Source organism: Ostrea edulis, chromosome 9, assembly GCF_947568905.1.
Source record: "Ostrea edulis chromosome 9, xbOstEdul1.1, whole genome shotgun sequence".
Classification (NCBI taxonomy): Eukaryota; Metazoa; Mollusca; class Bivalvia; order Ostreida; family Ostreidae; genus Ostrea; species Ostrea edulis.
In genome coordinates this window covers 8,774,264-8,787,057 of record NC_079172.1, presented here as the reverse complement: position 1 = coordinate 8,787,057, position 12,794 = coordinate 8,774,264, and the positions used below count along the sequence as shown (strand labels likewise).

The following is a 12,794-nucleotide window of genomic DNA, read 5'->3' as shown; positions in this document are numbered from 1 at the left end:
TTCCCCACACCAATTTTGAATATAATTTAAGAATAGATTATATGATGTAATATTTCTTGCTTCGTTTGGCACAGAGTTCCAGAGCTTTGCTGCCTCATATCTAAAAGATTTTATCCCGTACCTGGTTGTTCTAGGTCTTGGTACTTCCGTTGTATTTGTATATCTAAAATTGTATGAATGGTTTTTTATAACTACTAGATCTTGTAAAACTAGTGGGGACATTTTGTTGATAATTTTGAAAGTTTCTAAAGCTATTGTTTGCATTCTTCTGGTTTTTAGTGAAGGCAATTTAGATTGTTTTAATAGGTTTTCGTAAGTACTTTTATAGTCACTATAGATAAACCTCAGAGCTTTTTCCTGAATCTTTTCAATTTTGCGGGTGTTTTGTTCAGTGCAGAAGTGCCATGTCAACGGGCAATAACTAAAATTTGACATAATAAATGAATGATATATGGTTAATTTACCTAATTTGCTAAGATGTTTGCCTATTCGTTTAAGAACATTTAATTGCCTTGCTGCCTTTTAACAAATATTGTAATTATTCAATTTACAATTTGATGAAATATGGTTAAAATTTCCCAATAAGTTCAAACAATCACTTAAGACCAAATGAGACCAAAAGCAATATCATTTAAAGAATAGCAATGAACGGGTTGCTAAACATTTTCTGTACTGTATAGTTATTACTTAATTAATTTGTAACACGTGAAAATCATTTTAAAGTTTCAGAAAATGATAAACCTTTTCCGATGCTTGAATTGAAGATTTGTGAATTTGGCTATATTTCGTTTAAAAAGACATTTGAACCAAATTGGTTCAATAATTCTTCAAAATACGTGGAATGTTGTGCCTAAGTTCTTGCAATCTTCGCCAGCAAAGATGCAAGCGGAATAACTCTGAAATTTGACGTGATACAATTAGGCGTCATTGACAACAGTCTTTAGTAGTGTAATAATATAAAGGTTTGTAATAAAAACTTTCCGTGAAAACACTAGATCTATTTCACAATGAAATAATCATTAGTAAATATTTATTAGAGTCACACACTGTTTTGCTCTTGTGTCTTCCGGATTTGAGTTGCCATGGGACTACTTGCGAGCGCGTAGAACTAAATTCACCATTGTGACGTAGCGCGATTGTCTATAGCTGCATACAGCGAGATAAGAGACGAGTGGGTTTTAAATTGTTAAACTTTTTAAACATTTCTAAAGTGCATTTCACTTTAGTCCACCGACGTGTAGTTTCATATCACACAGGAAAATGTGATCAAATTTGTGTCAATATTTATTGAAGAGATATATTTTAAATAAGAAAATTCCTGGAAAAAATATTATAAAATGGCACGAGGACGCCAGTTTGCTCCATCCCCGGCTTCTGATGGAATCTGGGTAAGTACTTTAATACAATGTTATCTTAGTGGTTATGTTTTGATTTTTCAAAATGTCAGGGCAGATATAATGTTGATCAAATATACTGTTTATATCAGTCTTATATATATGTGTTAAATATTTATTTGCTTTCACAAAGCTTTCTGTTATTCAAATACAAGTCAGTCCATAGCACAATGATCTTTCCCATTCAGCTACTTGCATGTGTATGTCACGACTAAGTATAACAGTTTTAGTTGTCCACTTTACTTCGTTTTAGTCGTTTGGAAACCCTAATCCACTGTTTATCTCAGAAGTCCTTAAACTGCAAGAGCTTTAAAGTGAAAAGTTTGCACTCTCGTCACATACTAATATATATATAATTCACGGTCTTAGTGAATAAACTGGACTTGAAAAAACAGTATGCTGTTCAAAACACAGCCAGTGACCTGTTCCTGATAAGCCATTTCATGTTTTAATCATGTCAGTAATTATAGAATATTATCCACGGCGTTGAATAATTGTCACAGCGGGAATAACCTGAGGATTTAATCATCGATATAGCGGTTTGATATCAAGGAATACTGTGTTGAAATCTTTTAATAATAAACCTAGTACGCCTTTTAAATTTCCAAATTAAAATTAAATTCTTGTTTGAATAGAATTTTTCTGTAAAATTTAACTCAGCATTTTAAAAATGAAATTTAAATAAAGTCAAATCACAAAAGCTAAACGCTTCATATGTGGCAATGGGAAAATATTTATCGAAATATTCATTCAGATGTCTTTTTTTTTCTTTTCTCAAATCATCATCTTTACACTTATGGCAAATCATACTACATAGACAACGTCAGGGAAATGACAATGAAAATGTATAAGAGCAAAATCAGACCAAATACAAACCAATATACCGGTGTAGGCTGTGGTGGATCTAGGGCCGAACGCACACACCCTTCTTCTTTATGATCCATTTTTTTTAAAAATAGATATATCTATAAAATATATATACGTCTTAGTTTGTTTTGTCAGAACTCGGTAGTTTGAGAAGGTTTTGCCAAGACATCCCCCAGGCTCCCAACCGTTTACCCCCCCCCCCCTCCAGAAATTTCTGGATTTGCCACTGATATGAGATAATATACTCGACGATATACACCATATTACTGCATAAACTACTTTCAGGGCCCAGTGACTTAAGATATATATTTCATCCTCACTTCTTCAGATGGAATCTGTTACATAGCGGGGTTTGATATGTGTCGTTTAATGTACACCAATACGGGATGATCTCCCCTGTTATCTTCCCTAGTAAGCATTCTCAATAACGTTATCAATGAGCGACGGATTATCGACAGATTAGCCTGGTGCTTCAGTGAAATTGAATCTCCTCAAAAGGTAGACTACCTGTGAAAATTTAAAAATTCAAGATAAGTGTTTATTTGTTACATTGAACACTCAGACATTTCCATATTTTTGCCATAACATTTGGATCATCAAAGACCCGTTTAAATAAGGGGTACTATACGCATATTGTCAGAAAGGAAAAACACTTTGCAATGTAAAAGAGAAGTGGAAAATCTTTGCATAATGTTTTCCAAGTGTTGGGATCACGCTTTCATAAATATTAAAGATATTCTGAATCAGTTAATGCAATAAAAAAAAGGGGGGGGGGTGTGATGTTGATACTAACGTTTTTCATCAATAAAGGAAATTGAGTTCACATCCCTGAAAGACATGGCGCAACGTGAGTTTTACAAATCCACAGGCCCTATTTCATTAATATAAATGACACACTGATTTTACTGAATTTAAAATCGATTGAATAAATTCCTGTAAATATAGGAACATTAATTCCTAAAAAGTGATACGACAAATCCTATCTCAATGTCAAGCCTTGTTCGTTTTGAGAGATTTAATGAAATCTGCTACAACCCGCCGAGGATCAATACTTCGGGTTTCAGTAAGCATGTACATAAGAGCTTTTGTATTAAAAGTGGTTTTAGCAAAACATTTAAAGTACGTCTTTATGCACACAGTATACATGTACATAACTTTTCCATCTTCCCCGCTACCGGGAAAGAATAGTTCACCCCTGCAGGATTCAATGTTTTGAAAAGTCTATGGTATATTACGTCCAAACGGAAATTTGAGGAGAAAAAGTAGAGAAAGAAAGGAAACTGAGAAATTCTAATCAGTAGGAAAAAACCGCCGTATTAACCATAAAAACATACATACTGTGGTGTTCTTAAGGTTTCTCAAAAATCCTGAATGGGAGTTTTGTTTTGTGTGATACAGTGTTCCAGAATTGTGTTTTAGATGAAGTTATGATCGTGACGACAAAATGCTAAATTGCAGAATCAAATGAATAAAGAAATCATTATCATATACCAGAATAAGTTGTTGTTTAAAATGAATTTATAATATGCTGATGATTTATTTTTAGTTTGGTCACCGCGGGTCTGAGAGCGCATATGGAGAGCGGAAGCGCACTACCAGTACCGGAGTGATGCTAACAGCGCCGTTCGCAGTAGAATCTGAAAGCAAACCAGCGCCACCACCACCGCCCTTCCGGTCTAAAACGGAGGTAACCATAGCTACAATGAAAATGATAAAGACGGTTCACAATTCTCAGTTTCTCGTTTTTCATCCGTAGAATCGTGAATTATTTATTTTTGAATTCATGCAAGCATGAATTACTATACACGTGTGGTTATTTGACAAAAGGATGACGTGCAGTTTGAAAATATGTCTGCTCACCATTTGTCATCCATACCATGTGCTTTTCTAAATAATAATAAAAAAAAAAATAAACATTAATATTTTATATTTCTACATGCATATGATGTTTTGAAAATGTCATTTTCGAGGTTTATTGCGATGTAATATCTACGGCACCTTTATACTCAGATAATGGGAAAATGATTTATGTGTTTCTGAAGTAAATCACCATAGTTCTAAGATAAAGATTTCATAGGAATTCTAGACCCTGCCATAGACAAAATGTACCAGATTTCATAGGAATTCTAGACCCTGCACCAGATCACGCTTTACGTTCGCAGATGAAATATAGATCCTCTTTATTTGAAAACTGAAAATGACGAGACCAAATTGCATTACCAGGCACATATTGGCCTATGCTATACTAACACGATGTAACCATTCGATAACAATTTCTTTTCAATTACGAAAACACAAATGAAGATTTCATGTTCTGTTCTCGGCAACTGTCGATTTACGTTATACAGTACATTCAAAATTAAATAGCAGTTGTAACTAGATACCCCTTATGTCGGGGAATATCCCAGGATTTAAATGTGTTGATACACTAGGACAAATATTTGAGTCCTTATCGCAGAGCACAGATTAAATAGAAATGAATATATACCTGTACTATGTACGAATCTTAATATTCTTGTCTTTTTGCCGATGAAGCACATTAAAATGCATCCAAATCTGCATAATATGAGCGATATAGGGAATGGCCATCAGAATTAGCACATGCAATTCGTTAGTTCCATAAATCTAGTTTGAGGATATGAACTATATTGAGAGATTTACTCGATCAACTATGAAATTCCGGGGATGACATTGGTTGCTAATATCTACTTTAATAGATTTCTATCAATCTCAATACACATTTATAACGAGAACTAAATGCGAGGAGCACAATTAACTCTAATTGATATTTCAATATTTGTCTCCATTTATTGCTACTTTCATCCGTTATACCTACAGTACACGACACGAGTTTTATACACCCCACCGTGGAAAGACCACGGAGGAAAATCCACGGAGATACACCGTGTCCTCCGTGTTCCACGGTGTGTGTTATTTGCGAATACACACAGCTGCTAAGAGCTTTGTTCTGGCCACGGGCGCCTTGCGAATGCATTGCAATTGTAAACAATGTGCGTATGAATACAAATAAATACATGTATAGTTTGTAAATTTTAACGGCTGGGAATTTCGACAAAAGTGAAGCTAGACTGTAAAAATACATCAGGATATGAACTGCAACGCTTCACACCGGCAGACTTTTCAGGATGCGCTTATAAATGCACTCTTCCTCAAAAATGAAATGCATAAATTCTTGATTCTACCAAAAAAAAAAAAAAAAAAAAAAAAGGAAGATGCATGACTTTTGCGTGAATATTATACGAATATGTGTGATTTTTCGTATGATTATTGAACGGTATTCGCTTAAGGAGGAATAGGCATGAGAATCACGCGCGCCACTTATCCCTGTGTATATCATCAATTTCAGTTCTCAGAGTTCGAAAAGATGTAAAATGTAATGTCAATGTAGTTAAGTGTTGAATTTGTCAGGCAAATATGACAGGCGCGTAGCCAGACAGAAAATGAAGTGTACGCAAAGTAAGGCAGGGGGTCTGGAAGCTCCTGGGTTTTATTGATTACAATCACCAATTTTTTGGAGTATACAACGGGTTTTTTTGGCTGTCAATTTTCGAAACAAACAAATTCAAACAAGACAGAAAAAGAATCACAGATTTGTTTTAGGAAGCTTGATATTACCAAATCACCAAATGTTAAATTGACACTTGCTTTACGAACTGCGTTGATTTATTTTTTAGTTGTTGCCGACAGGTGTATGAGTAGACACACATGGTATATATTGCTAATAACAAAGGGTATTCCAAATCCGTCTACTTAATGTACATAAATGGTGTACATTAAAATCGATTCGACATTTGCTGGACCAGGTATTAATAAGGGAATTATGGATACGTGTTCAACACAGACCTGTAATAATTCTGGTATAATAAAATACACTCAAAGTGCTAGTCCGAAATATCTGACGTTTTCCTGGCTTTTTTATGATTTTGATATTTACCGTTCCAGGAAAACGTCAGAACCGGCGTCATTACGTAAACTGGAAATTCGCCGTCTGCACCTGGAGGCGGCATTCTCGGGCCGATTTTAAATACTTGCGAGCCGAATTTAATGTTAAAGTTATAATTAATCAATAAAACGATGCTTTTTGTACTAACTAATATCGATTAAAAGAAAATATCACTCCGAAATTCGATAACATAAGCACACAATTGTAGTCAACCGAATTTTCGCTGTCGTTTGAGCGAACGAGTCACGTGACTCAAAACCAGCTCGACTGTTTGTTAAAATGTTTTCATGAGGCTGTTTATGTTATCAAAGAACTCATAAAACCGATATTAGTAAGTACAAGAAGCATCGTTATATTGATTAATTATGACTTTAACATTAAATTCGGCTTTTTAGGGATTTGAAATTCAAGAAGCTTTTTAAATTGGATTGAATAGACATGATCATTGGAGTTAATCATAAATCGGAAATACATAGCGCAAAGTTACACTTAAGGCAATAACATAAAAATGTAAAAATAATTTCTCTTTTTTTTTTTTTTTTTTTAGCAAATAATGTGTACGCAGTTGCGTACTTGCGTATAGGCAGCTACGCGCCTGTATGATATATGTCAATGATCTTGTACAGTATTATGAAACTTCAAACATAAAAAAAAAACTCGTTTGGAAACCGCAAACCACCCTCAATACCTCCTTCGCTAGCCAAGTGTTTACGTTGTAAAGAAGCGGAGCGGATCGTAAACCCTTGGCTAGCGAAGACGCCTCAATATAGGAATATCGAGAAATATGCGCGCAAGAGATCTTTGTGCAGTAAATTGGACGGAGCTTGTGAGGTCCGCTTCCGCGTAAATACCGAGGGTGGGCACGTTTCCCAAAATTTAGTCCATGATATTACTTTTTCATCATTCATATAGTATTTAGAAAATTATATTAATGCATTTATAATTCTACAAGGACACTTTTGTTTACATTTTAGTAGCAGACGAAGTGTTTACGTCCATTATTATTTGTGAAAAGATGTGACGCTATGTCGAGTTTCTTCCTTTACTATTTGATAGCAGATGCGACGTCACGATTGAAAGTAGTCCCAGATAATTTACATGCGGGCTTTAATGGCTCTGTGAAAGCCCGGGCATTATATGTACAGAGAGAAAAAAATATCAAAAATACATAATAACAGAGGTTATCGCTCTTTGTTTACCATCCCGACAAAAACCTCTTGGATCCAGGGATCAAATCCTTCCGTTTCGTGAAACTTTATACTAGTGAAATCCAGGCATTGCTTCTAAACTTAGAAGTAGACCGAAGACACAATGTATAGTAACGATATGAAGAGTCTTTATCCACAAATGATATCCATATTCCTTTCCCTATATCAACCATGGCCTTTCTTTCATTAGAGCCTATACGGTTTTCTTCGTGTCATTAGGGCCTACACAGTTTTCTCCGTGTCATTAATTTCGATATCGATTTATAATGTATGTAGTATATATTTTCGACAATCCCAATATGAGTAACAGGGCAAATGTAGAGGGAGAGAAGTGGGAACGGAGAGAGGACTTCATAAACGGAGAGAGAGAGAGAGAGAGAGAGAGAGAGAGAGAGAGAGATAAACCCCCTTTCCACCTCTCTCCTTTATAAATAGTTCTAGTATCACACGGGGAGACCGGTAACGGCGTACACATATATATAATAGGTGCTGACCCTTATTAATCAAGTTCATGATCATCCAGATGGGTATTCCATTGTCTTTTAAATATTATCTACAGATGTTTTGATGGACATTTCATGAAAATCGAGTGTAAAGGAGCAATTTAGAAAATATAGATTTCAAACAATTTTCATTTGAGTTCTTGAAAGATATTGCATTGTACAACATAACAGCACCTGCACAAACAACAGTTAAATACAGCAACCAAAAAAAAAAAAGTTAAAAAAATAAAGGAAGAAAAAACCCATTAATGAGATGATAAGGTTATTCTACTGTTATCTGATAGTCGATTGCTCTTGATTGTATATTGTTTAACATACCTCTCGAGAATCTTTCACTCACATGGGGACGTCACCATTGCCGGTGAAGGGCTGCAAAATTTAGGCCTATGCTCGGCGCTTACGGCCCTTGAGCAGGGAGGGATCTTTATCGTGCCACACCTGCTGTGACACGGGTCCTCGGTTTTTTGCGGTCTCATTCGAAGGACCGCCTCATTTAGTCGCCTCTTACGACAAGCAAGGGGGTACTGAGGACCTATTCTAACTTGGATCCCTACGGGATATGATAGTGGAATCTTACTATAGTTAATGTTTCATTTGATAAAGAGGGATCTATCAATATTTATTTTTACGTGATATAGAAACATCCCATGCATACGCACGTTTCTACTCGAACTGAGAGCTATGCTACATGTACATCCACTGTGTGTCATTTTCATTGTGCATTAATGTTCGGTTCGAAAAAGGTTCGTCATATTGAATATAATGTTAAACAGATAAGAGTGTAAGCCTATTGTACCTTAGTTTTTATAGATTATAGATTTGACAACTTGCAACTGAAGTACTTTTTCCTGATTTATCTACAAAATGCAGACCCAGACTACCCGTATCGAAGCAATTGAGATTTTCTTTATCCCCAAACAATCTGATAAGAGTGGAGGAATTGTGGGCCAAAAGCTATACTTGTCACTCAATTCGATGAAAAATACCTTCTGAAATAGATATCATACAGTCTTCCAATGGATTACGATTTCATTCATTGGTCGAAACGTCACGAGCTAATCAAGTGTTGAATATATTTAAACCCGCTACAGTTGAAGAATCTCTTTTACAAGCTTAGTAACAAAACGCCACAAAACCGCCCTTTAACATAGGCGGTAGTGTGAAAATGTGTTAATTGAAAAGGAAACAGTTCAATTCGATTTTTTTGAAATATTTTGAAATGAGGCTTGTTACGATTGGAATTTTTTGAAATTCAAAGCAATGGCTTACTTTTGGAACCAACGACCATATTCCCAAAAGGACCATGGGCGTGTTTCTCTACCGGGAATACACGAAGTATACATGCTATTAGTATTCAATTCAAATTTAGAAACTGCTTTAAAAAGGTTTTTTTTTAATACTTAACCTCTTTTGTTTTCATTTTTCTTTTACAGATAAACTACAGGACTAGCAACAAGTTTTCTGAACACGATAATAGGAACGCATTTCAGGATCACGGGGTTTACTTCGGTTCCGTAAGTATCTAAGTCTGCCGAAAATCAATCCAAAAAGTTAAAAAAAACAAGCATGAAAACAATAAGCACTTATCAATCTGGTAAAAATTCTTGGACAAGTTGCAGTCGTTTATAAACTAGGTCTTGTACATTGATTGATCGATTGGTATATATTGCTGATTCGGTGATATTTCAGCCATATTTTGGCAGGGAAAATATATACTACAAGATCCAGCTTGGAAGTTATGGTGTCTTTGTAGAAGAACCCAATGTTTTAGAAAGAAATTCAAAACTTGTTGATATATTGTTTGTATTCATTGAACCATTTCAAAGGTTAAAAAACAATCGCTCCTTAATAAAGGCAACACAACTCGTGATATATAAGAAACTAAAATCGTCAAAGTAGATTATCCGTCATTTTATTGTGAAGACATTTAAATATTTACAGACTATGGCAATTGTCATGTCTTGTCCAAGTTGTGATTATTTTTTACGCTGAAGATAGTCATTCAAAAAGTTTCTATATTGTTTGTTTTATATCTTTGTAAGATGCTACAAACATTTAAGTGTTTTGTATGTTAAATCCTACTAAAAAGAATTTCTAGCTTTGAAATGTCTGTGATAAACGATGTGTATCTTCTTGAGTAAAAATATCAAGCTAAAATACCTGGCTATATAAGTATACACATGTACATTTCTGTAAGTCATACGGGAATTCCATTCTTTATTAATTTAGAACTTATTAATGATATCCACGATTTCCAATTTTTTAAGGGGAGGGATGAAAGAACACTTGGCCGCAAAATCACTCTGCCCGAGCTTCGTCTCCATCACTCAGAAAAGACTTTCCTGAAACACCACTCTAGAAATCCAGTGGACGCAGATCTAAACACAAACTACAGAGTAGCTTACATTGGACAACCCACTGAACATCCACCCGTCCACCGGCGCTTCGCCAGGAAGTACAAGGAACCGGAAACCGGAAGTATAAAACTACAGACCACCACCACTGATTGGTACAAACCACCGGAGGTGCCGCACAGAACGTCCACACGTGTGCTGGCTGTGTCTCAGGAACCATTTCCTAAGCATAATCCGTGGAAATATTCAAACCATGGAATGAGAGACATCTACCCCCCTTATGAACGGAACGCTAAGCCTATAGTGAATAACCAATTTAACAAATATGGAGCCGCTTTTGCGGCTGTGAGTGAATGAGGGTCGTGGTATTGGTGATTTTTTTCTCTCTCTCGGAACCCCTCTATGTTTGTGATCACTTCCTTTACCCATACTGTGATAAAAAAAAAAACACACCTGTTTTTCAATTTCTAGGATATCCTCGATCTAGCACATTGCATTTTGTACTGAAAGTGCAAGCATCAATTTCATGAGTGCGTGCACTGGCGATGAAACTGTTCATTTATTAAGAATTTTGATCGTTTATGTTTTCACTACTCCTTTTGAGTAGCTTATCATCAGCTTCAATTTGTTTTCAAACGTTGTTATGTTATGGAATATCGTATGAAGAAATAATACACATAGAAGACAAAGCATTGTCATGCAAAATATGCCCAAGTCTTCGAAAGTGCGGATTGATTATGTACACGAATGGACTCCTAGATAACATCATTGAAGATATACATCTAGATTAATTCTTTGTGCACGTCCCTTCTCTTCTATTACATTTTAGGATCAACTTTAGTTGTTTTCAAACCTTGACATATATACATACATGTATGCACGTTATTGTTGAATTTGATATAAAATTACTACTTAGTTATCTGTACGCTTTTTTCTTCTTCTTCTGATGAATATACAAATATATGTGCGTTTCCTTTCCCCCCAAAACTAGAAAAGGTAGGTAGGTAAAACATTTCATTTTATTGAAACATTTAAATATGAAATCTTAGTTTTTTATACGGCCGTCGAAGACGGAACATATTATGGTATGGCGTCGTCCGTCTGTCCGGACCTTGTGGGCAAAATACAGACCATCGTCGCACGCCACGGCTGAAACTACGCTCTTGCCTTTCAAGGGAAGAGGAGCGTACGTTTCAGCCGTGGCTTGCGACGATGGATACAGACCGAACCGTAAGCTCCAGGATTTTACAACTTTGTACATTTGATCACCATGATGAGAGGAAGATGCATGCTTATTATTTTTCAAGATCAAGGTCATAGTATCAGTTAATAGGTAAACCTTATAGGCAGAATACAGACTGAACTATTGGGGCTAGGACTGTCAAACACGGTACACACTCCTTATGTCAAGTGGAGGAAACCTATTGTTTTTGAAGGTCAGAGGTCAAGGACATAGTAGGAGAACTTTGTAGGCAGGATGCAAACTGAACTGTAAGATCCAGGATATTGCAACTTGGTACATTTGATCACCATGATGAGAGGAAGATGCTTATAAATTTTCATGGGCTGGAACCGTCAAACTTGGTATACATACACCCATGCCAAATGGAGGATGCCTATTGTTTCTCAAGGTCAAGGTCGTAGTAGCAGGATACAGACCGAACCGTTGGGGATAGGTCCATCAATCTTGGTACACATACACCTTATTTTAAGTGAAAATATTACATAGACAGTACATGAAAGTATGTCACACCCTGATGATTGCTGATACTACTTAAAACCAAGTTCTGTAAATCATGGTGTAAGAAAAACACCCTATACTAGCTTTTTACGGGCGTATTATGTACCGTTGGCGGTACTCTTGTTATACGTCCGCTTTGAAAATATGTCTCTATACATTACAATTACTTTTCACACATTTTGAAGATCAATAGTAGTCAAAATATAAATCAGAGAAACTTGAATGCGAAAAAAAAAAAAAAATACAAATCAGTTTGAAAATTGCAGATCTTTATTTATTGCCAATAAAATCTTTAGGGTTGTAGCAAAAAAGTAGGTAGGGTTGGGAAACCGGAAACGCACATGTATTTTATTTTGGCCTGAGGAATTTACGTAGCACTTGATTTATATATAAATGAGTAGAATACATAATTTCGACCCAGTAGATGACAGTCGTATGGTATGTGGAGGACTGATGAAAGGCATGTCCAGGCACTAATCCAGAAATCAATACACCCCATTTACACCTTCCATTGAGAGACTTTTGAATATGAAAATCAACGTTCTAAATAATTCCTAAGTGCACACTGGCCAGTTTTTAAATGGATGAAGATGTACAGTTTTGTAGTTGCGGTCATGCATGTATGCTTGTGGCCATGCAAAAGAAAGTGATATTGAGTACAATCATTGATGAAAAGGCTCATTTTACGCCAAGTGCTGTTTGGGAACCTAAGTCAAATATCGGCGTGATTTCTCCAGTTGTCAACCCTCTGCTTTGTGTTGGT

At 35.8% G+C, this 12,794-nt stretch overlaps 1 protein-coding gene across 2 annotated transcripts; it reads left to right on the top strand.

The window, feature by feature from the left end:
- The first annotated feature begins 1,089 nt into the window (after positions 1 to 1,089).
- LOC125658732 (testis-expressed protein 36-like) lies at positions 1,090 to 11,211 on the top strand. Of its 2 annotated transcripts, XM_048890123.2 has the most exons (4): positions 1,090 to 1,388; positions 3,808 to 3,948; positions 9,370 to 9,450; positions 10,204 to 11,211. In XM_048890123.2, the coding sequence occupies exons 1-4, from the start codon at positions 1,338 to 1,340 to the stop codon at positions 10,645 to 10,647; spliced, it is 717 nt and encodes a 238-aa protein (XP_048746080.1). In that variant the 5' UTR covers positions 1,090 to 1,337; the 3' UTR covers positions 10,648 to 11,211. The 2 variants fall into 2 exon arrangements, with proteins under 2 accessions (XP_048746080.1, XP_048746081.1); XM_048890124.2 differs by lacking the exons at positions 1,090 to 1,388; positions 3,808 to 3,948 and adding an exon at positions 5,994 to 9,271.
- Positions 11,212 to 12,794: the final 1,583 nt, after the last annotated feature.